The sequence below is a fragment of the Varroa jacobsoni genome, unplaced genomic scaffold, assembly GCF_002532875.2.
Source record: "Varroa jacobsoni isolate VJ856 unplaced genomic scaffold, vjacob_1.0 contig00739, whole genome shotgun sequence".
NCBI classification, from domain to species: domain Eukaryota; kingdom Metazoa; phylum Arthropoda; class Arachnida; order Mesostigmata; family Varroidae; genus Varroa; species Varroa jacobsoni.
Window position 1 is genome coordinate 24,770 of NW_019214516.1, and position 26,036 is coordinate 50,805.

General features: G+C 41.0%; 3 protein-coding genes across 6 annotated transcripts in view; all 3 read left to right on the top strand.

The window, feature by feature from the left end:
• Positions 1–188: 188 nt before the first annotated feature.
• Positions 189–10,959, top strand: LOC111271528 (uncharacterized). Its single transcript, XM_022852382.2, has 3 exons — positions 189–237; positions 6,898–7,002; positions 7,274–10,959. The coding sequence occupies exons 2-3, from the start codon at positions 6,921–6,923 to the stop codon at positions 9,160–9,162; spliced, it is 1,971 nt and encodes a 656-aa protein (XP_022708117.1). The 5' UTR covers positions 189–237; positions 6,898–6,920; the 3' UTR covers positions 9,163–10,959.
• Positions 930–3,053, top strand: Alg10 (alpha-1,2-glucosyltransferase Alg10). The gene has a single exon (XM_022852386.2). It carries the CDS (start codon positions 1,478–1,480, stop codon positions 2,777–2,779), a length of 1,302 nt encoding a protein of 433 aa, XP_022708121.1. The 5' UTR covers positions 930–1,477; the 3' UTR covers positions 2,780–3,053.
• Positions 10,960–12,191: 1,232 nt separating the features above from the next.
• Positions 12,192–26,036, top strand: part of LOC111271531 (trypsin-1) — a 31,309-nt gene continuing 17,464 nt past the window's right edge. Inside the window, exon 1 of one of the 4 annotated variants that reach the window (XM_022852395.2) lies at positions 12,192–13,288. The gene's annotated coding sequence lies outside the window, so the exon portion shown is untranslated. Of the gene's footprint in view, positions 13,289–24,281; positions 24,374–24,423; positions 24,575–26,036 lie in introns of those variants that run through there. The other 3 variants (XM_022852396.2, XM_022852397.2, XM_022852398.2) reach the window with 3 other exon arrangements.

A 26,036-nucleotide genomic window follows, 5' to 3' on the forward strand; every position in this document is an offset into this window, starting at 1 on the left:
GGTAAAGGGATGAATGGCCGTGTCTGGAGTAAAGGAAACTTGAGTTGCTTGTAAAATCGTCGAATTACCCTTTCGTCATCATCGAACGTCGGTACCACCAACCTGAACGAGGGGGGTGTGCGTGGCGGGAAAGACGGAAAAATCTTTGGATGCGAATGTTGTTTTGCGGCTGACACAGTCAGTTTCGCTCGAGGGCAGGGCGAATTTCCTCGGAGACATTGTTACTTGTCATCGGTGGTGAGTGAAATTACATACAAAGGTATTGCAATTAGCGCGTGTGTTATTGAAAAATGAGTGGAAAAGAGAGATGTGGATGACCTGAGGAATACTACGCTGATGACTCAGTTTGGTGAACGTTGTTCCACTTTAAATTTGAGGATCAGTACTGAGTATCAAAGGTGGTACTAACTGATGCGCGTGTGGTGGAACAACCTGGCATCACTTCGTAGAATATTAGCCTTCGATTTTGTCTGCACGTAGGCCGATTCTGCAAGAATACACAATTCAACACAAGGTTTTTTTTATCAAGAAATTCTGTTATTTATTGACAGGTAAACAGACTTAGTCAATGGATCGATGATATAGAAGGTCTCGTAGTTAACTGAGACAACGTCTGGTGTCTGATCACCACAGTACGAACCGTAAGGGTATTGAGAGTTTCCTAGAATGGATATGCTTTCTCAGGATTTTACTAGATATGGTAGATACTTTTCTATGGACCCATCTAAAGACAGTACTGTGGCCATCGTCCTAATAGACTTCCATTTGTTTATATTCTTTATTTATGTTAATTTATGCTGCCAGAGACATTTTTTCATAAACGTTTTTGCTTGTTCTTCGTACGAGTGCAAGGCGTCTGTTTTAAACTACCAAAAATTGACTTCATTGAGACGTGTTCAAAATGTTTTTATACAGTTGTTGAGGTGAAAATAACAACTTTACCGCTGTATTGAATTCGAAGAAAGTAGAATAAAGGTAAGTGACCCCCTCAAGCAATGCAGTCTATTTGAATTTGGCGCCATAATTTTATGCCTTTGGCCACGTAAAGAAGATCAGCCGGTTTTCGAACAGTGGCTGGGAAATCGGTCTCAAAGCATTTTTAATGTAGAGATGCTTTGAAAATTGTCAAAATACGCTCATTTAAACTGGAGTGAAAGATGGGTGAAGTCAGACTTGTCCAGACTATCGCGTGAGATAAGCTGCTTAAGGATAACCCAGACTGGTATATAAATTCACCGAGGTGCTATCAAGACCAATCGGGTAAACCTTCCTCATCGGCAAATTAAAAGGAACGTTTCTCCGTCTTTCTGCGTAGTCGATAAATGTTCCAAAGGCGATATATGAATCATCGTTCAACAAAGGTTGAACCCTTTGTATTCAAACTGCGAAAAGAACTAACGGACGTCTAGGCGTCATCAGAGAAGGTGCAGTTATTGACGTTAGTTTTATAGCCTGCGTAAAAACCTAGAATTTCACAATGACTGCGGCTATTAGAGCGCTTCGTTCGTGGGAGATTATACTGTTCTGTGTATTTACATCTGTGATATGTTGGCTGGCTAACCTCGTTAACCGACACGTACCGATCCCGTACATGGACGAAATCTTCCATGTTCCTCAGGCCCAACGCTATTGCCGTAACGATTTCTCCTATTGGGATCCGAAATTGACGACACCACCAGGACTATACTTCTCCAGTCTGCTGTTCAGCCTAATTACTGAGTGCTCAATCGACGTCCTGCGTGCGACAAACATCTTGTTCTGTTTAGCCAACGTGTACATGATGCATCACATCCGTAAACATCTCCAGAAAGACTCTACCTTGATGTCCTCAGTGTCAAGTGTGCTCCTGCCTGTGAATTTCTTCTTTACCTTCCTGTACTACACTGATCCGGGCTGTATCTTCTGCTTACTACTGGTGTACTTTTTCTACCTTAAAAGACGCCACAATCTGGCTGCAATCGCGGGCATGATTAGCCTATTTTTCCGTCAGACTTCAATAGTATGGGTATTTTTCGTAGCGTGCCTCACCCTAGATGAACTTCTGCAACGACATCTAAAAAACCCGAGGTCCGCGTTAACGCAAAAACTTACAGGCTTCCTCGGTGACTCAATTAAAAACTGCGTATGTTATGCTCTCGTTGGGTTGACATTTGTCGTGTTTCTGCGAAAAAATGGTGGAATTACACTTGGAGATAAGCAGGCTCACGAAGCGGTGATTCACTTTACACAGATTGGCTATTTTTTCCTTTTCACATTGTTATTTGGTACGCCGTTTCTTCTTAATTTCGAAAATCTAATTCTATTCGTCGATTTCGTTACACGTCGACCTTTACAAATCCTTTTCGGCTCTTTGGTAATGTATGGTCTATTTGAAAATTTTCTTCACGTTCATCCATACCTTCTCTCCGACAATCGCCATTACACGTTCTATCTTTGGCGAAGATTTCTGTCAAAGGAGGCTGTGCGCCAGGGTTTGATTGTCGTTTACATCTTCGTTGGTTACTCCTTATATTCATGCGTTCGGCACATGAAGAGGTCGTGGATTGTGTTGTTCGCGCTCTGTACGTCAATCACAATTGTGCCCCAAAAGCTGCTCGAGTTTCGTTACTTCCTTTGGCCGTACATCCTCCTGCGGCTTCATTTCCGCGAGCAGAGACATCAAGTTTTGGCCGAACTCCTTTCATTTATAGCGATCAACTGTATGACGTTTTACATGTTTCTGTATGGCACCTTTATTTGGCAACACGACCCCGAACACATTCAGAGATTTATGTGGTAATATCCTGTAAACTCTAGGTAGAGTACTTGAACTGCTCTTATTTAGGTATGACGTACGTATGTGCGTCTTAATTGAAACTCTCTCAAAGCGTAGACTAACACCTAGTCATATGGGAAGCGGTAATGTATAATAGAGCCTTTGCGTAAAGGGTTGGGCACAAACGCACGAAGTACAATTCTGTAAAAATGTATAATTAAATATTTTTGGCACCTTTAAACTAGCTGCAGTAAATAAAACCGTAAATAAATAAATAAAACCGTACTAATTATATGTACATCTTTGAATTATTTGATTTTAGGGTAATTTACGCTATTGCCAGTATGAAACTAATATAGATAAAGCGCTGTTGAAATGAATACTGTATTCTCGCACAAGGTTCGTATATGTAATGTATTTAAAGTTTTATTTAAAAAGTTTAATTTTATTAGTACCACCTAATCTGATGCGGTCACGGAATAAAACATCTTAGTTAGGGTTTATGGCGCCAAATACATAATATTCAAATACAAAATCGTTACATGTTGTGAATAGGACAACATATATTATAAATGATTTATTAGAGCAGAACTATACTTGCTTGTATTTATTACAATTTTTACCGCCGTTCTGGTTTTGTCTGTCGTATTTTTATACCTTATTAGAATAGTATTGTGAGCTAAAATAGTAGCTAAAATGATGGCTGGTAGTCAAGGATAGTAACAATGCTAGGATTTCTTTTATGTTATTGCCAGGATGTTTTCTTTTTGCAGACGCGGTTCTTAGTTACGTGACATATTTGTTCTCATTTCTACAAGTCAGACCAATAGCCAAGGAAAGAAGCAGTGAATAAGTAAGCAAACGTATCAACGTATTATTTTAAGACGAGCTTCGACAAAAACTTGTGAAATATTCTAGCAGTTTTGCCTAACGCTCTTATGGTTTTTTGTCTCTTATGGACTCTAAACATGTTTTTTTATACTAACGTCTTTTACATCACTAAAAAACCAGACGATGAAACTGAGATGTTGGGTTTGCAATACCGTCGATCATTAGGTCCAAGTTTAATCCCATAAGCAAAATAGGGATAAACGTTTTTCTTGAAAAGTGTACAGGTAACGATTACGCTTGTGGAACGCCAAAACGACAGAATGTACATATACATTTAAAAAACCCGCTTTGAATAATGAACGATGACGCGATGAAATACACGTTCCTATTTCACACTACAGTGTGGTTAATTGTAGGTATAACATTGAGGTCATAGTACATTAGCACTTCATTGAGAATTATGAGGTAAAAGTGGTAGCTATATTATTGATGCTTTCATTTAAAACATCCCTCGTTTGTCTGTAGAGGTAATAGTCTACATACTGCGTAGGGCTCGAGTCCGAATTGGACTGCAAGTTATGACTAAATAATTTATCATTTTTAACTTTCAAGCTATGAAAAGTTGAATGTAGTTTTTTTCTTTTCAAATAATAAACAGTGTATCGTGCTGGTTACTGCGATTTAAATAACGAATAGCGTGATAACTAGCTGTTGATTCTTAGTTATTATTAGAATTTCGCATAGAGAAGGAGTTTCACCGAGTTACAAGAATAATCATCGTAACACTAGCTATCGCTTTAGCTCAGCTTTGACTGAGACAGACCCCTTACAATTCGCTCGTGACAACAATTTGTTGACGCTTTTATGAGTATCCTCCTCGACTTCATTTTTGCGTGAGTAACTAAAACCAACCGAACTTAGCCTGGGGCGATTACTTAATGAAGATATCTAATAACCAGCCAAGATTGTCACTGCTATGATCTTGTTTGTAATACATTATTAAATGCATTAGATGTCTGTATTATGTTCTTTCAATTCACTGGTCTCTAATAATAATAATATAAAGATATAATTCTTATAAAGCAAAATGAATTAACCCAAGGTCACGTCACCGAGAGTCCGTATATTTGAGTCTCAATAAAACATTTATTAATACGGATAGGTGACACCGAGATGCAAGGTCCATAGCGTTCTATCCAAATTCAAATTTCTCTCTGTAGCAGAATACGCTATTAAGTTTTTTCGAAGATATCATTAGATAGTGCTCATTTGAACAGTTTCATTTAAGTCTCTCTTTGCAATAGAGTTTCGGTAGTCTAACGTGGCTAAATTTACATTTCAAACAATTGTAACCCCCCTGCAAATCCGAACAGTCATAATTACCGCTTATGGTTTTAACGATAGTATTACGTTTACTATCGCATATCGTTTTTACTTTCTGAAACATATTAGTAAATATCGAAAAACATTTTTCATCGTCATACCTGTTTCAATAATGTTAGTTTATAAAATCCTAAAATCAATTTTTTTCTTTTAAATCAACATAAAGACTAAGAGGACTTATCAGAAGCTCCATTGCATATATTCTCTTTCCACGACTACGCCATCTAACTACATCGCCTACCGTATACACTGTGAAAGTAGTCGATAGACATATACTGGTGCTTGTGTAAATTTATGGTATCGTTTAGGCATAACGCGCTGCGAAGAGCCGCGCTTCGGCTGCCACTAAAGATTTAACAAGTATTAGATAAATAGTACGACAGAAAAACATTACTGCGTTTGTTACGGAGAAAATTAGCACACAAATATGTTTATCCATTCACATCGCCAGTGAAACGGCTTTATAGCTACATATAGCTGCCCTTTAAGAGTTGCTTATTGCCATCCAGGATCTAATAAAGATACTAGTAACTCTTTATTCACACGTTCAATCAAAATAGAATAATAACAGTAAATAAACACGTTCAACATTAACTCTGATACTCTCTTTGAACTATAAAAAGCATTATCATTTTGGATATTATGTATTACTGACTGATTTTTACTGACTAATAAACAGTTCACGCCAAAGTTAATCTAAAATTAGCCATTTTTGCTTGAGAAGAGGGCAAAGTTTAATCATTTAATTATTTTAATTGCCTTTTTATGTTTCGAGTTTTACGTTCCGTATCACCATTACCATGTGGCGCTCTTGAATAATGTGTTTTTTATAATCTTATCCTGAATAAACAACTTCAAGTGTGACATTTGTGGCACGGTATCACATGAACTTACCCAGCGATGTAATTTTACTCAGTGGCTCTGTAACCATACAAGGCACAACGTTTGAATTCTTCAGAAAAATGACATTTATGTACGGTAAAACCGAAAGTTCGGGCCGTAATATTTTTCAAACACACTTCTCAAATAAAGACGTGTATATTATTTCTTAAGTAGTTATATAGCCGGTTATACCCCGTGTAAACAAATAGTGTACCTTTAAAAATCAAACTTGGATTTATATTTTGTACAGTTATTCAAGGTATCTTCAAAAAATGTCTACATTGTTTAACCAATTTCTAATTGTTTTTTTTCTTTTCAGCGTATTATTAATAGGAAATAATGAATGGATCAAGATGATTGACAATACAGAAAGAGATGATGATGAGCAATACAGAAAACTTGTTTCATAATGTAATTTATAACGTAATCGAAGTATGAAAATATCTCGGAAGTATAAAAACAGTATAAAAAAACAGATAACAAAAACAATATCGCAGAGAGATTCAGGCATATCTACTTGTGCGACTTACAATTAAGTGGACAAGAGGTAAGTTTCAAGCTAATAGGATAGCTAGGGATGACGCTTCATAAGACAAAAGGCGTCAACAAACTTCACCAGCCAATATAGTGAAACATTTTGAAAAGCTCGGCATTAACAAATCATGCGTTCATTGTATTTTAAAACATTCTGAATTAATGAGCTTGATTCGAAAAATCGTACATGCAAGCAATGAAGGTGATACGAACTGAAGAAAACAGATGGGTTGGACAATGGGGTTCCATAGAACCTTTTGCCCGTACCCCAACGCTGACATTAATGGACCTCTTTCTGTGGGGATATTTTCAACAAAAAGTCTATACCAGAAAATCCTAAAAAAATGTAGATCCTATTGCAATTTCAGTGTTAGTTATATGAAAGTACAAGCTGGAGTGATAATTCTTCAAACTGTGTACACATTCTTTAGGGACACCTATTTGAGAGATAACTTGATGCTTCGTTAAAATGCTAAACCATTATATTTTCTTTAAATGACTTGTCCTTTCAGGTCAACGCTCCCAGAAACGGGAGATGCGCTTGCTTGTTAAAGCGATTATATGCTGCTTTGTGTATCCTGCGCTTTCTGTTCAATACGCACGAAACAAAAACTATGGTAATAACTCGGCTGCTGTCATTGAGCTGCGTACAGCTTGGGGCCCGATGCTTTCTGACATTCCGGTGGATAGTCACAATATCGAAAACCAATTTTTTTTCTATAACACTTCAGAAACCTCAAGCTACACAGAGCTCTATAAATCCTAGTATAATACGTCAATGGCCACAGATAATCAGAAGTCACTTGAAGTTTGTTCAAGTGACACCTCAAAGGCTGCGAGATTTGCAAGTTCCTATAATAGCTCCTATAAATTCTCTACTATTCGAAGGTACTTCAGTTTCTATGGTGGCTCATCCAAGGCCTCTGATGCTGCTTAATCCCCTGACACCTGCGATGCCTCCTCAATGGTACCATGTGCTTCAAAATCCTCGACAACCTATAATTATGCCCCAAAGCCTACAAATGTCTCGGTATTTTCCAGCTACTGTGACAGCACCACACATGCACGCACCCGATGCCCCGGTTCGTAAAGCAGCATTTCGAATGTCTCGAGTGCTTCGGAATCATCAAACTCCCGTAGTTATGCCGTGGCGACCCCCAATACTTTGGCAACCTCGCGTTCCTCCAATAATGCTTCAAAGACCGCAAATGCCTATCTACCCTCCACGACCAACATTGGAGGCTCCAGCAAGGCCTCCACATCTTCGACGGACTCCGAACCGACCACGATATTCACCACCTCAGCCTCAGTTCCCGAAAAGGAACACATTTCAAAACCAAATCTATCCAGCAGTGCCTCAGATCACTAAAAGTCTTTTTCAGAAACCCGTCAGACATCAACATCTTTCGTCTGCGCCTGTAAATTCCGTATCTTCTAATTCGGTGTCATTTCCCCAGCAATCATTTTATTACAATGCTCTTCTTGATAAGCCAGCCCTACACAGTAGCGCTCAGATATACAGCCGTTCCAGATCCCACACATCGCTCATTTATCGACCCCTGGTAAAGAAGCTTGCGGCACAGCCTGTACTTGCGCATCCATCAGGAGCATATATATCAGCTAGCGTTGCCGGCTATACGAGACCAAAGATCAACATCGCCCCTCTAAACGACGAAATGCTAGGGGAGGCTCCTATAACAGACGTGCTCGAGCAAGAATATAATAACAATGAACAGCAAAAACATCTAAAAAACATGACTGTCCGAAAACCGCGGCCAGCCATAGTACAAAGACGTACATCATTTATCACAGCGGAAAACTGCGAGGGTAGTATGAGCTGTCGATCCTTGCATCATTGTGCCCTGCTTGGCGGACAGGCGACCCAGGTCGCGTGCGGACCTTTTCCCACCTTCCATTGCTGTGAGATTCACACATCAACGGAACTTGTCCACAATACATCTACGCGAATCATGAGCGACCCTGAGTGTGGACGGAATCGTGAGAAGACGAGCCGTATTGTAGGCGGCCATAATGCGGAGTTTGGCGAGCACCCATGGCAAGCGTTCATTCGCGTGGGGGAGGCACGATGCGGAGGTGCTCTGGTTAGCCGCCGACATGTCGTTACGGCCGCACACTGTATCAACGGCAAGACGATAAATATGGTCGAAGTGCTGCTGGGCGAACTTATCCTCGGTTCAGTGGTCGAGGAGTTACCCCACGAGAGACGTGGAGTTATTCATATGGCAGCGCATCCGAGCTACAAAGACCTAAATATCGATTCACATGATGTAGCTGTACTAGTTCTTGATCGACCTGTCAGGTATCAGTCTAACATCCAGCCAATTTGCCTACCAGAACCCGATGAGAACGTCACCGGTGCTATGGCAACGGTTTCTGGGTGGGGACGCGTCTTCCCGGACCAAGAGATGAAAGCTAATCATTTACAGGCCGTACAAGTGCCTGTTATTGATAATCTGTTATGCCGACGGTGGCTGAGGCGCCGGAATAAATATGCGGGCGTTTTTGCGGATCATGTTTGTGCGGGATATGAACAAGGTGGCAACGATTCATGTCGTGGAGACTCCGGAGGACCCTTGGTTTACAAGAAGAACGAACGGTGGTATCTCATTGGGCTGGTATCTGCAGGTTACAGCTGTAGCAAGCCAATGCAGCCCGGAATCTATCATCGAATTAGCAGCAGTTCGGAATGGATATCAAGATATGTGTTTGGGAAAAATGCCCTCAAACAAACGAATGACGCTCACGCTGCTTTATAGGTATCAGGAAATTACACGCAGCTATCCTAATTAAACATTTCGTCGATTATCAGCTGGGTAGAGGGTAGACGCACGAATTTAATAATAGTAATGTAGTCGAAGGCACGAAAAATTAGCTGAATATTGACTCATGAAGCGCACATTCGTGTTTTCAGGCGTAACCCTTGTATTCCCAATATTTACTGATCTTTATGTGTCATCTATTTATTATGATATTTATAGTATTTCTTATATACACGCACACCGACTTTTAACCGCTCCCTGCGTGTCGTTGATGGTTAAACGTATTCAAAGCTATATATGTATGTGTATATATATAATATTCACATTTCATATTTGATGTATACCGCCATATGTTGTACCTATGATACAAATTGTTTTAGTCGGCAATGGATCTCCCGATACATTGGACCTGCTGTAATATGTGTATACATGATGCAGATGTTCGCAGTTGAACATATAAAAACTTAAATCAGAATATGCTAAACTGTAAATAACATGTACAGACGAGGTGTCAATATAAATGTCCTATTTATATAAAACATGATGGCATTCCCCTTGAGTACAATCGAATTTAAAAGAAACATAAGTTCGTATACGCGTAGCAAGAAAATCATGATAATAGATTAACTTCCTGTGACGTCCACTGCAACACTTACGCCATTCTTTTTTTTTGTAGTACTTGAGGCGATAAAGAAGTGCGCTAGCTGAAATAATTTGTATCAGTCCACTAAAATTCAAGTGGAGATGGTTGGTTTTTATACATTTTTTTTTTCAATTAACATACATCAATTATTCTGATATCCCTGTGTTCTATTTAGAGCATCTGAAGTGTAGCTGTTGTTAGACCTTTGAGAATTTTTTACTTCTCTGAACACGTGTTGCAGAAAAATCAGAGCCATCCATTTTTCTATTTTCTTGATGTCTTCGTCCTCTCGTGCAGTTATGGGCGTATAAAATCAGACAAATACCTGACAGAAAAATGCATATTTTTCATAATTTAATGGAATAAGTGTGCCTGTATACTTTGCAGCGCGTAAAGTAATTGCATCTATTTAGGCAAACCTTCAACATGTAAATAGATACTTTTCCTGGCACTTTGAATCGGTCATATAAAATACGCTGTCCTAAAAAAGAAAAAAACAAACAAACCTAGTCATTATTTGTAAGGACATACCTATTTAATATAACCTGAGTTGTACCGTGAAAACTTCATTAGCCATCGACCTAAATCCTATGTTCCACTACGTTGATATAAGCAAGATATTATGCAAGATAATTTACGCTAATGATGTGCTAAACGTTTTCAATTAGGCTTGCCGGAGGCGCGGACGCCTACGTTATAATATCATATCCTAAAACAAATTTCTGTTTTACTCCCTACATCGGTAACTACATTTAATGGCCTTAGATAAACAACAGACTTTGTTGTTAACACAAGTAGTATAACGTTATTCAATTGCCAATGCCACGCCACTCAAAATGAAGAAAACGTTGAACACAATTTAGCTAAATGCAATTTCCTAATCAAAGGTTAATCTTAATCAAAAAGGTTATGTATGCTTGTGTATGATTGGCGCCAAAGCCAGGTAAGTTTGTCAATTAGATTCACGAAAAAAAAACTTTAGAACTGTTTTTTACCGACACACATCATTGAAATTTAATTCGTCCATGGGTACCACTTACAATATCCGAATGATTACCCACTGATATGGATGGGTGTTCACCAATTAAATGTACCATCTTATTCTGTTCTGACGCTATAATAAACCTCAACCCCGCAAGAACAAGAGGTCATCATCAGACTCTTAGCGTCGCAGCATCCATTCAATACGGCAGTTAAATATAGGGAAATCAAAATGAAGACAGAGAACGAGCAGCGAAATTCCGTGTTCTCTTTGCGCTGAACTTTCGCTGACCCTTCGCGCCGTGATTCAGTGACATAACATTGGTGAAGGATCGTTACCTTTGTCATAAATGGTTCGTTCGCTTATACCTTAAATGTCATTGGGTACGAGGTGGCCACACGTATACATATTCGTTTCTTTCACATGGACGTTGGCTGACTGGCGCTTCTCTCTGATTTCCTTTCGTTCATTCTCCTGCACTTCATTTTTGCCGGCGGCTCCAGACCGCGTGGCCCCTATCCAGCCTACGCCGTTGATGTTGTATTTGGCCCAGCGGCAATAAACGCAATGCGCTGAACAAACTAGCACAAAGCGCTATAAAGGATAAAAGAAACATGGCGAGAGAGAGAGAGAGAGAGAGAAAGGGACTATGGAAAAGTGTGAGGGGACTATACAAAAAAGAAGTAATGAAGATAAATGAACAGATAGAGAAGACCCAGACTAGAAAGGATCTACATTCGGTCATCATATTAGCATGTATAATAAATACGAAGAGACTCGTTTGCACGCATGTCAATGAGCCTACGCAGCCGGCATCAATGAATTCATTTCTGTAATGATTCTAACGCCCGAAGTCACGCCTGTCACATGGTGTAATGCAACTCGTGTAATAGATCCATGACGTCTTGCTAGTCTGCCGGCTGCAAACGTCTACGAGAGACACGGACGTCGCCCGTTTTCCGTCCGTATCTCTGAATGTGTTTTCCTTCGCGCTGCTTGTGTGTCGATGAAATCCTGCCGTTTATTTATCTGCTTGCATATCCATGTACATCCTATATAGCACATATTTCGTGGGTTATACTGCTATCGTTGCCGCCATGTAGCCGAACGTGGCAAACAGATTATATCATTTGTGTGCACGAAGCCGATCGGCACTGCTAGTCCCTCGCCCTGACTTCGGCAGCCATTGATCCGCTAGTCAAACCTCGTTGAGTGCCATTAATATGGCACTGTCGATGACAAACTACTACGTCACTGCTGTTGTAGTAAGCAACAACATGAATGTGCAGTAAATGCCGGCCACCAGTCAGCTGCTCCAGCTGATACCATTCGAACAGCATTGCAGAAGAGCAGAACTGTTTCGGCGGTCGGAGGAATCGCGCATTGGGAACAACAAGCGATGTCAACAGCAGCAACCAGCAGCAGACGCTCCAGCTGCCGCGGGTGCCGCTGTAGCTGACACTGCAGCCTCTCCAGTGGATGAGGGCCCTTCCCACGACGGCGGCGGCGGCGGCGCCGGAGACAGGGTTCCGATGTTGGCAGATGTGATTCCCATACCAGTATCGTAGTGCTTCTTAAGAGGCTCGCGGTGATGGTGCTTGTCATGGCTGTGGTGGCCATGGATTTTACCACTACGGTGCTGAAGTGAGCGAGCAAGGAAGATGTTCCATCTAAATGACAATAACAATAGCAGCAGCAGGCGAAGTAGCAACAATAGTCATATGAACTCTGGCTAGAGAAGAGCAGGAGAGGAATAGAAAGGCTAAGGCGCAAGCCACACGTTTATCAATATCAAGTATTATTGGAGGGTGCCTGCGAGAGTGTCTAAAGCTGAGTATACACGTGTGCTAGCTATTCGCTTACTTGTGTACAGTGTGCGTGGAAAGTGATCTCGGAAGAGTAATCGAAGGATTCGAGAAACAAAAGCAGTGATAGCAGCGTCAATAACACTGAATTCGGTGGGAAATTAAAGAGATTAGACGTTTGAAAGAGCCCAAACAGGTAGTTAGCAATGAATTTTGGAGATAGTAGCTGGAAATTCGATATGAGCGACTAAATACGATACTTCATCAGTCATTAATGTGACGGGAACCAATTCTCATTAAGCTACAAAGCAGCTTGACTTACAGAGAGAGCCAGCAAAATTAAGAAGAGACGCTTCAAATGAGATCGCAAAAATAGAAGTACTATAGAAACATTTCAAAAATGAATTAAATTCAACTTCCATGGGGGACCAAAGAAGTTTTGCTTGTAAGGTGATTCGTGTCTCTTGAATTTCAAATGGATTAGTTCACCAGAATAATGGCTGAAATAATGCTATCCCTAATAAAACGTCTGTAGAATGGAGTGATTTCATTACAACCGCATATATTGAAAGAATGCTTTCGCGTCTTTTCGAATGTTTGAGATATTAAATAGTGAAAGTGGACTATGTTGAATCTGCGTGGCGGGAAGCGCGGCAAATTCAATGGGAAAAGCGCTGGAATAACCCTAAGAATGTACGTACATCTTGTCAGCGATGCGTGTTTTTCAGTATAGCAGTGCTGCACGAATTAGTATGCTTTCATTATACCGCGATTAACAGTAATTCTAATAGCTTTTACCATTTTCAGCCGTTCTTCTGCTGAAAAAAAGTGTAAGCACCATTGCAAGTTAGACGTCAAACTGCAGTGTCAAGTTGCAGCATTGAACTTACACCAAATTTTGAATCCTAAAAGCATGTACATACGCACATATGTATACACCATGCATCCGTTTTCATTTATAGTTAGATTTAGTCTGTTTCTTCAGAAACGTGCACTCTTTTGTGTACTTCTACCCAAATCCTTAAAATGTTCCATTAATATTTTTAGGGTCTATAAAATAAGGCCACAAACTCTGTTGTAATCTAATTTAGCTCATACAATGCGCCTGTGTGTCTAAATTATACACTACAATTATGGTTTGCTATTTGGTAGCACAACTCTAATGTGTACAGTTTTTAATGTCATATTGCGATTAGCTTTTTTTTGCTGTCATCGGCTACGAACGGCTTAGTTATTAATTTGTTATTTCTGTTCCCTTAATCTTCTTAATCCAGATACTACACATACGTTACAATGTGTTCCGTTCGGCATCCTGGCGCCCATCGACCGAACTAGGCTTGGGCTGTCTACTAAACTAATGTTCTCTTCTTCTCCGTGCGACAGCGGGGCGGAAACAATGTAATAAAGCCAAATAGCTGGCCTGCACAGCTCGGACGGTCAGTCAACTGCCGTTACCTGTGTTATCGTAACTCTAATAGTGTTTATATTGTTGTTGTTATTATTATTATTTAGCGCGGTGATTATGACGATCTGTTTTCGCGTGTCCTTTTTCTCGAGCTACTGTCGCTGGCTGTGATCAAATGGCGGTAGGCCGCGGCTATGCTTCAGGTAAGACATTTTCTATGCGGGGCCGAGTTGGCGTCACCATCCCTCTTGGTGCTACAATTTCCCACATTAACAGTGGCTCGAATGGTAGTCGATAGTTTCTACCGCAGTTATAGAGGCGGCAGCGGCGGCCGCATCAGTAGCAGCAAATGGCTGGATTGCGGAGAAGCCGATTGGAGTAGAGGCAGATTTTGTTACATGAAAAACGCTTAGCTACCTGCGCCGCTGGATAACGGTTATTTGCCCGATGACATCGCGTCTCCGCCTATGGTACAGATGCTACTGCCGAGGCAGAACTCTACGATGAGGCTAAAAGCAGACTAGCGGGCGGGATTCCGCCGGGGTTAGATGTTGCTGTCGGGTGCTTTCGATTTTGTCTAAGATACGGTACAGCGTATGGAAATCATTGCGGGTAGATCGAAGTGGACTCCCCGCTGAGGAGCCCTGGTGGTCCCTAGTGGTCATGCTCTGCGAAATGAAGCTACTAACAGTATGAGCCGCGGTGCTTGGATTCTCCATTGGTCTTCATTTGGCCTTTCAGTCCTTGGTCGTTAATCGTTGTTAATTAATGGCGCAAATCATCGAATCGTATAGATGTAACTGATTTATTATACAAGCTGCTTCAAGTCCTAGGTTTACATGCATTGTCCCATCTGCCGCACTGCCTGTGCAATGCATATTTAGACTAATTCACCTACCTTTTGCCTGTGGCGATAGCTTAATATGGCGGAAGCTTAACAAACATACAAATACAGCCCGATATATGAGTAATGTTTGGGACGGGTTCCGTGCAAGCCTTAAAGCTGCTGAAAATCAGCATAGGCCTTTTTTTCCAAATCGATTACGTTGGGGTACGGGAAACGTCTCGCACCAGTTGCAATAGCGACGGACAAATCGTTGTCACAGTCAAAGGACATCTTTGGACTTGGCTACCGAACTATGGCTGATAATGTTTTAGGCAAATATCCGTTATTTATGAACAGGTTTAGTAGGATAAAGGTGATCGATATCATCGTGTAGGCATTGTTGTTGTGCCTTTTCCAAAAGGTAAAGGCAGTTCACTTACTATCTTTGCCCCTCATCTGATTTTGACGCCGTCTCTCAAGTTTTCAGATGCGACCCACTGACCATTTAAACGTCGCTCGTATGAGAGAAGTGCGTCCCTGTCTACATTCAAGCGGCGGGATTAGTGAAAAATCAATTACTTTTATATATTTTCTAAGTCTGGCCCGAAATGATTTATGGTAACGCAGAGAATGAGTGATGCTCTTGATGAAGCGGTATAACGTAGTGATATATGATTTTAATGGTTGAATACGATGTACTGTAATATAACAGGCACGATTAGCTAGAAGCTATTCATTCGAAACTACTTCACTTGAGCTTCTCTAGAGAGAAATGATTGAAGTAGTTATGAGCACATCTATCAAAAAAGGAAAATGGAGAAAATCTCAATCCCCTTTAGCTATGACTGGGCAGTCTACATTACTCTGAATAGCTGACATTTTCAAGATTACCACATCTCCTAGCATGTGGTCGAAAAACATACAGACGAAGTACACGCAAGGTATCCTCATTGAAAACCATTTAGTATTCACCCTTTACCAAGTGGCTCCCATCGAATCGATCCCTTACCGACTTGTCCCATACTGTCTGACAAAAGTCGAGCAGAACGACCTCGTCACCATCAGTGTAGACAAAATAAGATCATTTGAGAAGATCTATCTTAATCTTTAAAGTCAGTATAATGTAATAAAGTTACCGTATAAAAAGTTCTCTGTACAAGAATAACACAGCGGACAAAGGTGCATAGCTGATTTTACATGATCGACATTATTGTTTTACAGTGATATTAGATAATAGTTTGCAGTATAATCGACATAACAATTAAACACAGCAAAAATTACACTAGAGGAAATTACATTTCAGACGGACCTTATTTCCATTGAATGGACGATAGAGATCAGCATGAAGAAAATCAAAATTTCACTGTCTTCGTAGTCTTCGCGATCATTATGCAGCTGCGGTAAGCGGGCGGGCGGGCGAAAACGCCGAGCGTTATCAAGCCTTCAGCGCACAATCGCTATTGGTATGGCCGAAATTCGTTACGGCTCGTTCTTGTCCTGCTTGCTAACCGCCTGATAGACTGGGTTGACGTATTTTGTGCCTAGCAACTATATCGTGAGACCGCGCGTGCGGGGTACAAAACGTTCGAACATTAGTCGCAACTGCCAGAGGAAGCTCGGGCATCTATCCTCAGGGATAAAAAATCGATTTACAATTCACTATACTGAATGATGACACAACGATGAAGACATATGTATGCACGATGATAATAATAAATAGCGCATAGAAGCAAGAGGATACATGCATCGTTTATCGTCAACAAGTAGCCATATTGGTAATATCAATTATTGGCGTTAGAGCCGTCTTGGGTCGTCCACCATTTTGCCTCGACATCGGTAAAGTTGCCGCCTGGGCAACTGATTACAGTGCATTTCTTTTTAATGTTCCATTTCATCTGATTGTACAAGCAATGATCCATTTTTAAAACCGATTTGCTTCGGGCAATTGTGAAATGGTTGCAAGTGCGGCACCCGCTCCCTTGACTACAAACTCAGTTTCAATGAAATTTATCTATGCATCAAGCTTCATGAGTGACAAAGCTCTTCTCTAATTTAAACTGTTCTGATGACAGATTAACACAACAGGAGAAAAGAATTGCTTTCACTGCAGTAATGGATGGGAGAAGACTAAATATACTTTGACGAGCACAGACGTAACGCTCAAAAACGTTTAGACCTCTGTCCGCACCCGTGAGTCCATTGATGAAACTAAAAATATCCGACAAGTTTCTAAAATAGTGCTATAAAAATTATATAAAAAATCTTGCATGAATTTTACTGCGAACAGCGGAGATGACTGATGAACAAAAAAACGTTCTGTTTTGATGTCTTAAGCTATTCCATGATAAATAGATCATTCTCTAAGTAACTTTCTGAATTTCTCGCTGAGTAATGACTAACTTGAACGCTCTTTTGCAAAGTTACCTAGATATAGTACTACCTTTATGAAAATTTTTCGCTTAGATATGAGTGGTTTTATCTACCTACCTGGTGTACGAGAGCAGGGCGACACGAAGGCTTTTGTTTTAAATTAGGAGATATATTAGTTATTGTCCAATCTACCAGGCCGTACCCAGCTATCTAGCTAGAACGAATACAACAAGTTTGACCCAGTCTTATTTACGATGCCCTTTTATCGCACATCCTTCTTTTGTCTCACAACCTAGAATGAAAAAAAGAATAAACTAAATCGGGCGTTAATTTATTTTTTGTGCATATTTAATTCAAATTACATAATGAACACATGGCGCGGGGTTACTGGAGATATTTTGTACCATAAGTCATTTTATACTATATTCTATATAACGATAATTTTAATAGTAGTATCAGTTTTAACCAGATGTTTGTAATCCTTAATTCACCTTTATAGATTTGCTATTTTCGGAAATATACGACATAAATTAAATCAGGCTCGTCAGAAAGACCCGAAGCCGCTGTTTGCCGCATATTTTTTCTGATTTCAGTATATAGTGCTCGTTACCTACAAACTTCAAAGTTCCTTTTTATGTTTCTGCAAGAAATTTTCTACAGAGTGAAATGTGCGATCAGTTTTCGGTCGGACCTGAATTAAGGACCCACGGTAAATTAATCGATGTGAGATAATGAGCACTTATTTGCTCTGATTGCAGTGGAAGTTGTAGTTAAAATAGACTCAGTAGGACAGTAGAGTTTAAAGCTGATCAGAGTGGCTGCCGAAGAACATTGGCCTATGAAACCTAGATCGATTTTAGCTTACCTAGTCGAGACTCGCGCTAATTTCATTGCGAAGTTTTTCGCGAGCAGAGCTGGAAGATGTGTAGATGCCACCGTCACATGAAACATGTGGAAATACGTAGGATTTAAATCAATATCAACTAACATAAACCACTTAGCATGGAAAAGAATTAAGGAATCCATCTTGAACGAGTAGAAAATGCAACGTACATAATATCATACGTATATCATCGCATTTCCTTATAAGTTGCAAAATAAATGACGGTAAGTTGATGAATATTGAACAATGTCCCTCAAAACACCTTGAGCGCCTTCCGTAGCGATACTTCCGAACACATTTACCGTATTGCGTCCCCTGATTTGGTATCAGTCGTAACGACTCAGTCAGTTGAACGAAACAAGAACGGAGACGACTAATCGTTCAACCAGAGGGAACTTAGCAGATGTGCCATCGTTTGCCTCCTAAACGAGCAAGCAAAAAAAATCTCACGATTGTTTCCCAGTCCCGTTTTAACTACGGCAGTTACCGCTTGCTAATTTGCATCGCTATGAAGCTGAAAGCAGTAGATTTTCAAATGGAGAATACGATTAGAAATAACGAGCCAAGCTTCTGAAATCATCTAAAGACAAAGACTCAGTTAAAGCCAGCTAAATAATTAGATAAGCATATAGATAGGGCTGCGGACCGAAGTGATGATACGGTGATCATTTTAACGACGTGTGGCAAGCCTTTAGTTAGAGCTCAACGGTGAAGTAGCAGCAGGAATAAGTTATTGTTTTGCGAAAGAACAACATAATCAAAAACATACACTCAGCTATAGTTGTATTGCCTTGCTCACTTGTTTGTTTGCTCGCCCATCTATTTGTGGATGTATATAGATTTAGATATCTGTATAGTCTCTCTGTGAAATGCTTGGTGTTTGATAGAGTGCGATATAGTAGCAATAGCATTCTTATTTAGGAGGCGCTTGGAGAGATTCTAACGGACATACATCCACTCACCTGTACGATGACGCATTACCGTTGGCATAACGTTCGTCATTGGTCCGATCTTCTGGTGACGTCGGCACGTAACAGATTATTATGTATGTTGGAGTTGTAACAGATTAAAATAGGGCCAAAATGAGACTAAAAAAAGTTGAGCGGAAACTTTCGAGCTGTTACCAGACTTGTTCCTATCTTGTACACAGTACTAACAACAGAATGGCTGTCGTCATTCATATTAGAATTGCCTATAAGTGCTTTACCATGAGCTTATTTGTTATCAGATCTGTATTTCGAATGGCAGCGCCTTCTTATCAAGGCAGTTCTACTTTGGAAATAGAAAATGCCCTACAAATGCTTCAGGTTAACCATCATATATATATGCAAAGATTCGCTCCAAAGGATAATTTACACCTAACCCTAGCGAAGTCCACCCCGAGCCCGCTGTTTAAGGTGTTCTTACTTAGCGATTCGTTGATGTCTACATAGAAGCTCGACGCAACGCCCCTTCAAATACGCATGAAGAAATATGTAAGGTTTAGCGCATTTTAACGTAAGACCGCCTCCAAATAGCGACGACCATTTGATCCAGCCTAAAAACATAGTGAACAAAAATGTGTACCAACATGTACACACATCATATGAAAAAACCCGCTATATAAATCTTGTCGCTCCGTCTGTTTTTATTTTACTCAGCAGCTTTATGCACAGGCATGTATATGTATACACGTGAGCCTATGATCGCTCCATTTTGGACAAGCGCCTGCTGCCCTGCCCAACATCAGCCTGCAGCGTCTAGTCGGTAGGACTCCCAGCTGACAGTTCGGAAGGCCCAAAGCCTAGCCAAAGCCAGGTACGATACACCGCTAGAGGGAAGGGAGTAGGGTTCGGCGGATTATTCAATCTGGGGCGGGGACAGAAGAACACTCTGAATAGGACGATCTGAGCGGCGGAGGAGATGGTGTCTAGACGTCGTTGGTGTTACCGTCACCGTCGATCGGTGTCATGGTTGTCGCAATGACTGATGAGTACAGCCATGAAGCAACAGTCGACAGACAGAGAGCAGAAACGTGCTATCATTTGCTGTGGCGGCCGTAGGAACGATAGCGATTAATTTGATTTTGTTCGATTCGTACCCGGTGTCCCGTCGGCCCTTACGACGCTAGTGGCTCTCACCATCGTCGTAATAATGCCAAAAACCGAGCGAAATAGCGACGACTGCACGCCACGACTACAGCGACGAAGGGAGTCCATCAGTTCGTTTTCTCTGGACTTTTTCGATCAGTGTTGATTGGTTCCGTCTGTCTCTGTGTGTGTTTTAGCGTTTTCAGAATGGCGATGTCGGTTTGCTCTCCCGTAAGCTGCCGGTACAGTGCCGCGTTCCGGCAGTCGGCGGCCGCAGAAATAGCGTCAAAGAGGGACGACAGACAGTCAAACGGCAATGCTGTCAGTGGCAGAAGCCGCAGCTGAGTAGCAGCGATCGCCATAGCCGAACCAGTAAGCTGCTGCGATATAGTCCGAGGGTACCGGCGACGATAGCCAGCCTCGTTTTCATCAATTCATTTCACTCTGCCCAGCTATGACTGCAATAGCACAGGAGTCACCAGCCATCACCGATCCCCATACTAACAGTGTATACCGAGAATAGCCAGCCACCATGTCAGTAACGGTTACATCGTTTTACGGTTAAAGAAGACAGGGTTCTCTTCGCCTTTTATGGCGTTCGCTAAAATCCTTCTCATCGACACCGGCTGATTAGGGCCGGCGGCTGGAAGCAGCCAAACGATACATATGTGGAGAATATATATGGTGACAGTCAATAGCCAAAGAGGTGGACATTATCGTCTTTTATTTTTTAACTTGTTTTTTAACCGAAATTATTTTTTAACTAATAGAAAAGGCGATCAACAGCATTAAAAGTGTGACACGACTAAGGAAAGTACGGCAATCCTCACCTGCCATTCACAGTATGCACAGAGACGTATGTATGACGTCTGTTTTGTCCACCGCGCCACGCACCGCCATGGCGTCAATGGGATAACGCAGTATTATTATAGGGCAGTAATTGTTATCGCTAGCGTCCTATGGCCATTCCATTCCAGTGGCTCAAACTCGCCGTTGGTTTTCGCTCTGCCATCTTCGGCTATGACGTTTCCACAATGCATCATTTCTCGGTGACGTCTTGATTTGATTGATAAACCCCAGATTACGTATCGGATAAACTGGTGCAAAAATACAGCATGGCTAAAGCTTCGTCGTTTTCGTTGCGATCTCGTTCCATTGTCGTGTTCCGTATTCATTTTGGCATAGATATTATGGAAATAGCATGTCAATAACCTAGACATCAATTATGGGGTATATCACCACTGACATTTGTTTCGAAGTCTACTATTGTGCTATTACGGCTGCTTATAAATGGCATCGTGTGGAAAGGAGTATATCTAGCAGTGTCAACTGTGCTAAACAACGTCATTATGTGTTTTTGCGACAGCAGGGCAATCAAGCTCATGTTAGCTTCGGATCTGTGTCGTGTGTCAGTAACCGAATGAACGAGTTCAGAATAGGTCTGCTTTTTCTGACTAAGACACACGACGAATTTAAATAATTATTAGCCAATTAAGTATGTCGAAGAACTTCCCATATGTGAACGAAGTGTTTTGGCTTACAACACAGCAGGAACGATTGTGACCTACCTAGCCTCCAATTAGGACCCACTTAGTACTGAGGCTTTTTTTACGATGGTAAAAAAAAATTAAAAGCTTTATTTTTCTATGATAGATAGAATAGGACCCACGAAGTGGTTAATCTTCCAAACTCGGGATTCGGGCGGTTTACTTTATGACGCTGTAGATAAACACTCGGATGTTACTGCTGTGGATGATCAAGTCTAAGGAATAAAGCCTTCAGAAAGTAAACAACAATTAAATCTGGGTTTGCCGTCATCGACAGTCACTGGAAGCTACAGACATAAAATTTGTCTACAATGTAATAAAGATAACAGTTTTTCTACCCCTTAATTATATTTGTTTAAACATTCACATTAAATGTCGATAATTAAAAAATTGAGCTGTTTACAGGGAGAGGGAAAGACAGAATTACTATTCTTAAATATCTAGACATATTTTAGGTTAATTATAGTATCCCGGCGAAGACGTGGTGGATAGCGTGTTCGCCTGATAAGCATGAGAGACAAGTGGCGGTCTGGGCTCAAACCCGAGCGTTGGTACACACGTTTCGTGCTGCAAGACGACTGTTCGACCAAAAAGTAACTATCAGTGATAGTTCTCCCGAAATATAAACACGTTGGGGTTCGCCCTTGAACTTCAAAGTTATGTACGTAATTTCCCGATAATAAACGTAGATTTTTCCACCTGACACTTTTAGGTAGGACATAAAGCCTAAGCAGATGCTTTCACCACACTAGAGGAGCCACTCTAAGAATTCAAAAAAACTATAATCATTTCAGAGTCACAATAGCAACCTCGATACTATCAGCAAGAAGGATTTTCCGACAGCAGAAAAGATTGTACTTTTGTGTGCTCTCTATGATACAGAACCCCACTCAGACACGCGAATCGCTCGAGGACTCGAGCCTTGACATTACCAGTCTACGTCATTTGGCTATGAGTTCGTTAGATTCCCTCGTCCTGTTTCAAGTGATCAGTAACCCATTCGATTTTTATGCTGGGCGAGACGATCGACCCAAACAAGCAGCTTAAGCTTATATGAGAAGCTTGTTGAGGACGCAGAAGTGTCGTAGAACCCATTACCTGGGTGGCTTTGTTGGCACATATTTGTGATGCAATGGTCTTGTCTGTTACGAAGTCAATTCACTTTATGTACACACTAGACTCTTTGCAGTGGGGCATTTCTGTCCAGAATATAGTTTAGCAAATAGCAGTGACCCATTCACGTTTCTAGTTAGAAATATGATGTGGTTCGTACGCTAACATATACGCGAATATAAAGGTGATTCATAATATACAGTACCCTATAATTGTAATATACAAAAATACGGGATAACTTTTATAAACATTAATGTCTACGCTAGCACTGCTAGTAGTTGTTATGCGTTGCCCTAATTTTATCTCACACGAGAAGGTAACTTCTGCTTGTTAATTTAATAAACTAGGTGGTTCCAAGGAGTGCAATTTCTTTGATGGTTTCAACTTCGGTATCTAAAGAAAGCTTCATAGCAATAAGACGAAGAAGACCAGTTGAAGTCCGATGTAACCACGTGTTTTGTTACAGGATCATAGCCAGTCCTTGCATCTTGTGGCCTTGTTATCGGAAGGAGGTTCCGGAAGAAGCGACAAAATATAACCAATGATTTCAGGAAACGAGGAAGCACAATACACGGCGTCCAGAGACGCAAAACAGTACTTGCTTATTTTGAATACCATCAAATACTTGCCAGGAGAAGGGCGAAACTAAGGGACAAGACTAACAAAAAGCGAAAAGCACTATACGAAAATTTCTGCGTTAGTATTATGTAGCTATCATATGCCGTTGGCGGATGGCGTCGATATTTCTCTACGCCTTTGTTAACTCAAAAAAAAAAGAAAGAACGTGAAAACTTCTTCTATGCCCCATCATATTATTTATTCAAAGCTTTCCCGCTACCAGCGTTTAAGTCATTGAGCCCAGGAGGCAAATGGCAAACTGCTACTAAAAGATGGAAAATTATATTCACTTGGTTCTTATATTTTTATTACTAACTCTGTTAGCCTGCTCGAGGTACTGATGCTATATTCATTCTCGATACGATGTAGTAGCGACCAGGATAGCTAAGGGCTCTCTCAACCGGAATTAAAAACAAGTTTTGCCCCGTATGTTACTTAACCTTTTTTCGTTGCTCTTTTATCGGCGAGCTGCCTGTGAAGTTATCAGTGAGCTATGGAACAGCGCTTGGATCACACATAACCACTGCCGCTGTCATTTTCACAGTCAAACAGAATATCACTTATTTTATTGAAGAACCTCTATGACGTTATTTCCATAAGCGTCTGCGGGTACCACTCTTCCCGAAATCCTCAACTTCGTTTTTCATTACTTGAAACGAGTGAAAAATCATGTCGTAAATGTCTTCCTTGTACTAACTGCCAGATGAGATAAAAAGAGCCGAGGCAGTTTTCGAATTTAACCGGGGGACCGATCGGTAAGTGAGGCTTACGAGGGAAATGGAAATTATGAACGGAAGAACGTTCGAAAGGTCCTTTGAAAATACAATAAGAGGTTATTTTTTTCGCTACGCAGAATAAATATTAGTTTTCCTACTGAGTGTTCGGTGATCACGGCGTTAGCGGCTGTCGAGGTACCGTTACGGTTTGCTGATGTGCAACCTCGCCACGTGAGTCTAGGGCTATTTAGTTTAATTTGCTGTAGACGACCACAGCGACCCAGCACAGGCCACGCTTTCTGCGGTTTTATCGCCGGTTCAGGCCCTTGCCCTAGCATATAATGATGCAGGGGAGAACAGTTAACTCGGGCACGACACATTCGAATCGGCGGCACTTGGCTTTTTCTTTCTGAGCGGTGCGAGCGGTAAGAAGTAAGCGACCACAAACCATAGACATCGTTTCTGTTAAAAGAAGCTAGACGTTCTGCCTATTTTCTAAATCTACTGACAAAAAACGCTGTTGAATTCTAACAGAGCACTCAGTCTGATAATAAACATATTATTTAGCCGGCCAACGTAACTATTTTCCTAAGTTTCATGTTAATTCTTAAATGTCGCCTAGGGTTGTGCGATAAATAATGTACAAGCGTTCAATAGCTTACCCAGCCTAATAGTGTACTTGCTTGGCTTAGTTTAACAGATGGAAACCGTTCATCTGCATAGGACAAAAGGACGCTGATCTTTTCTTAGGCAAAGCGTTACCCAGCAAACAATTCCCATTAGACATGTGTGAAGGTCTGAGTTTGACCTGTTTATAAATGTGGAACTCTTGACTGATCGTGTTAGATTTGTGAAAGCGCAAATATGTGATGGTCGTATTGCGTACAAATAACTAGAAGCTGACACTTCGTTCAAAGCTCTTCAGAGCTGGTTACACAGAGCAGCGGACGAACGTTTGGTCGATTGACCGAATAGAGGTGGTTATCCATGTATTAACAGGGGAAATCATGGGCGTGCCATAATTTTTGGGTGCTATACGCCTCTGTCGCTAGGTGAGGTGGGACTGGATCGAAATACTCACTACATCGTCTAACGACGCGATCACGCTTATTACTGCGGTGTCCCCATAATGCTTTAATTACTTAGACCTGACTATTCGATCCCTTCACCGAATGTCAAACTCTTGAGAGCTACAGAAGGTTCTGTTATTACTATTTGCGGTTAGGAGCTGTTTGCGTAGACAGGAGACGCAATTACGCTATCGTAGTGTTTAACACACTTGTTTAGTAATCTGAAAATGGATCGTCAGTTGGGTTAGTTGTGACAGAGTGTATAATTTGTCGTAGAGCCTGTACTTTAGATACAAGAGTTCCGTATAATAATTTACACCCGTTTTCGTCGTATCTGTTCATTTGAACCTTTCTAAGTATTCTATCACCCTAAGGTATTTGATTGTTGAAGCTTTTTTCTCTCTCTCTCTCTCTCTCTCTCTCTTTATGACTTTATTTACTAATCGAATAGGTGGTCCGAATAGACAGCCATTTATGCCAACCCAATTCAGTTGTTGTGGACTGCCCTCTTTAATAAGGTTGGGCCTCGTCACCTGACAAAGCTGTTGTTGGCTCTGTTGTATCACCAATGATCAAGCAGCAGACGAAATATCTATTATGCTAATACTCCAGATTTGCTAAACTGTCGAGATGTGCGTTAACAGATTGCTATTTTTTTCATTTCTTCTATCTGGTATCATTTTCGTCCGCAGCCATCTTGGCAGCCGTCCCAAGCCTTTTCTTTGGTCTTCGTTTCTGGGCAATAATTACGTTTCGGTTACGCAATCAAACGTCCCTAGCTGCTTATTAGCTGTGTATGTCACTAAACCTGTTAAGTACAGAAA

What these genes read in the sequence shown, in the direction of transcription:
- LOC111271528 (XM_022852382.2), top strand. Translation starts at nt 6,921, where the DNA reads ATGCGCTTGCTTGTTAAAGCGATTATATGCTGCTTTGTGTATCCTGCG. An exon ending in CGCACGAAACAAAAACTATG is followed by an intron (nt 7,003 to 7,273) that starts GTAATAACTCGG and finishes TACTATTCGAAG; the next exon opens with GTACTTCAGTTTCTATGGTG.
- Alg10 (XM_022852386.2), top strand. Translation starts at nt 1,478, where the DNA reads ATGACTGCGGCTATTAGAGCGCTTCGTTCGTGGGAGATTATACTGTTC.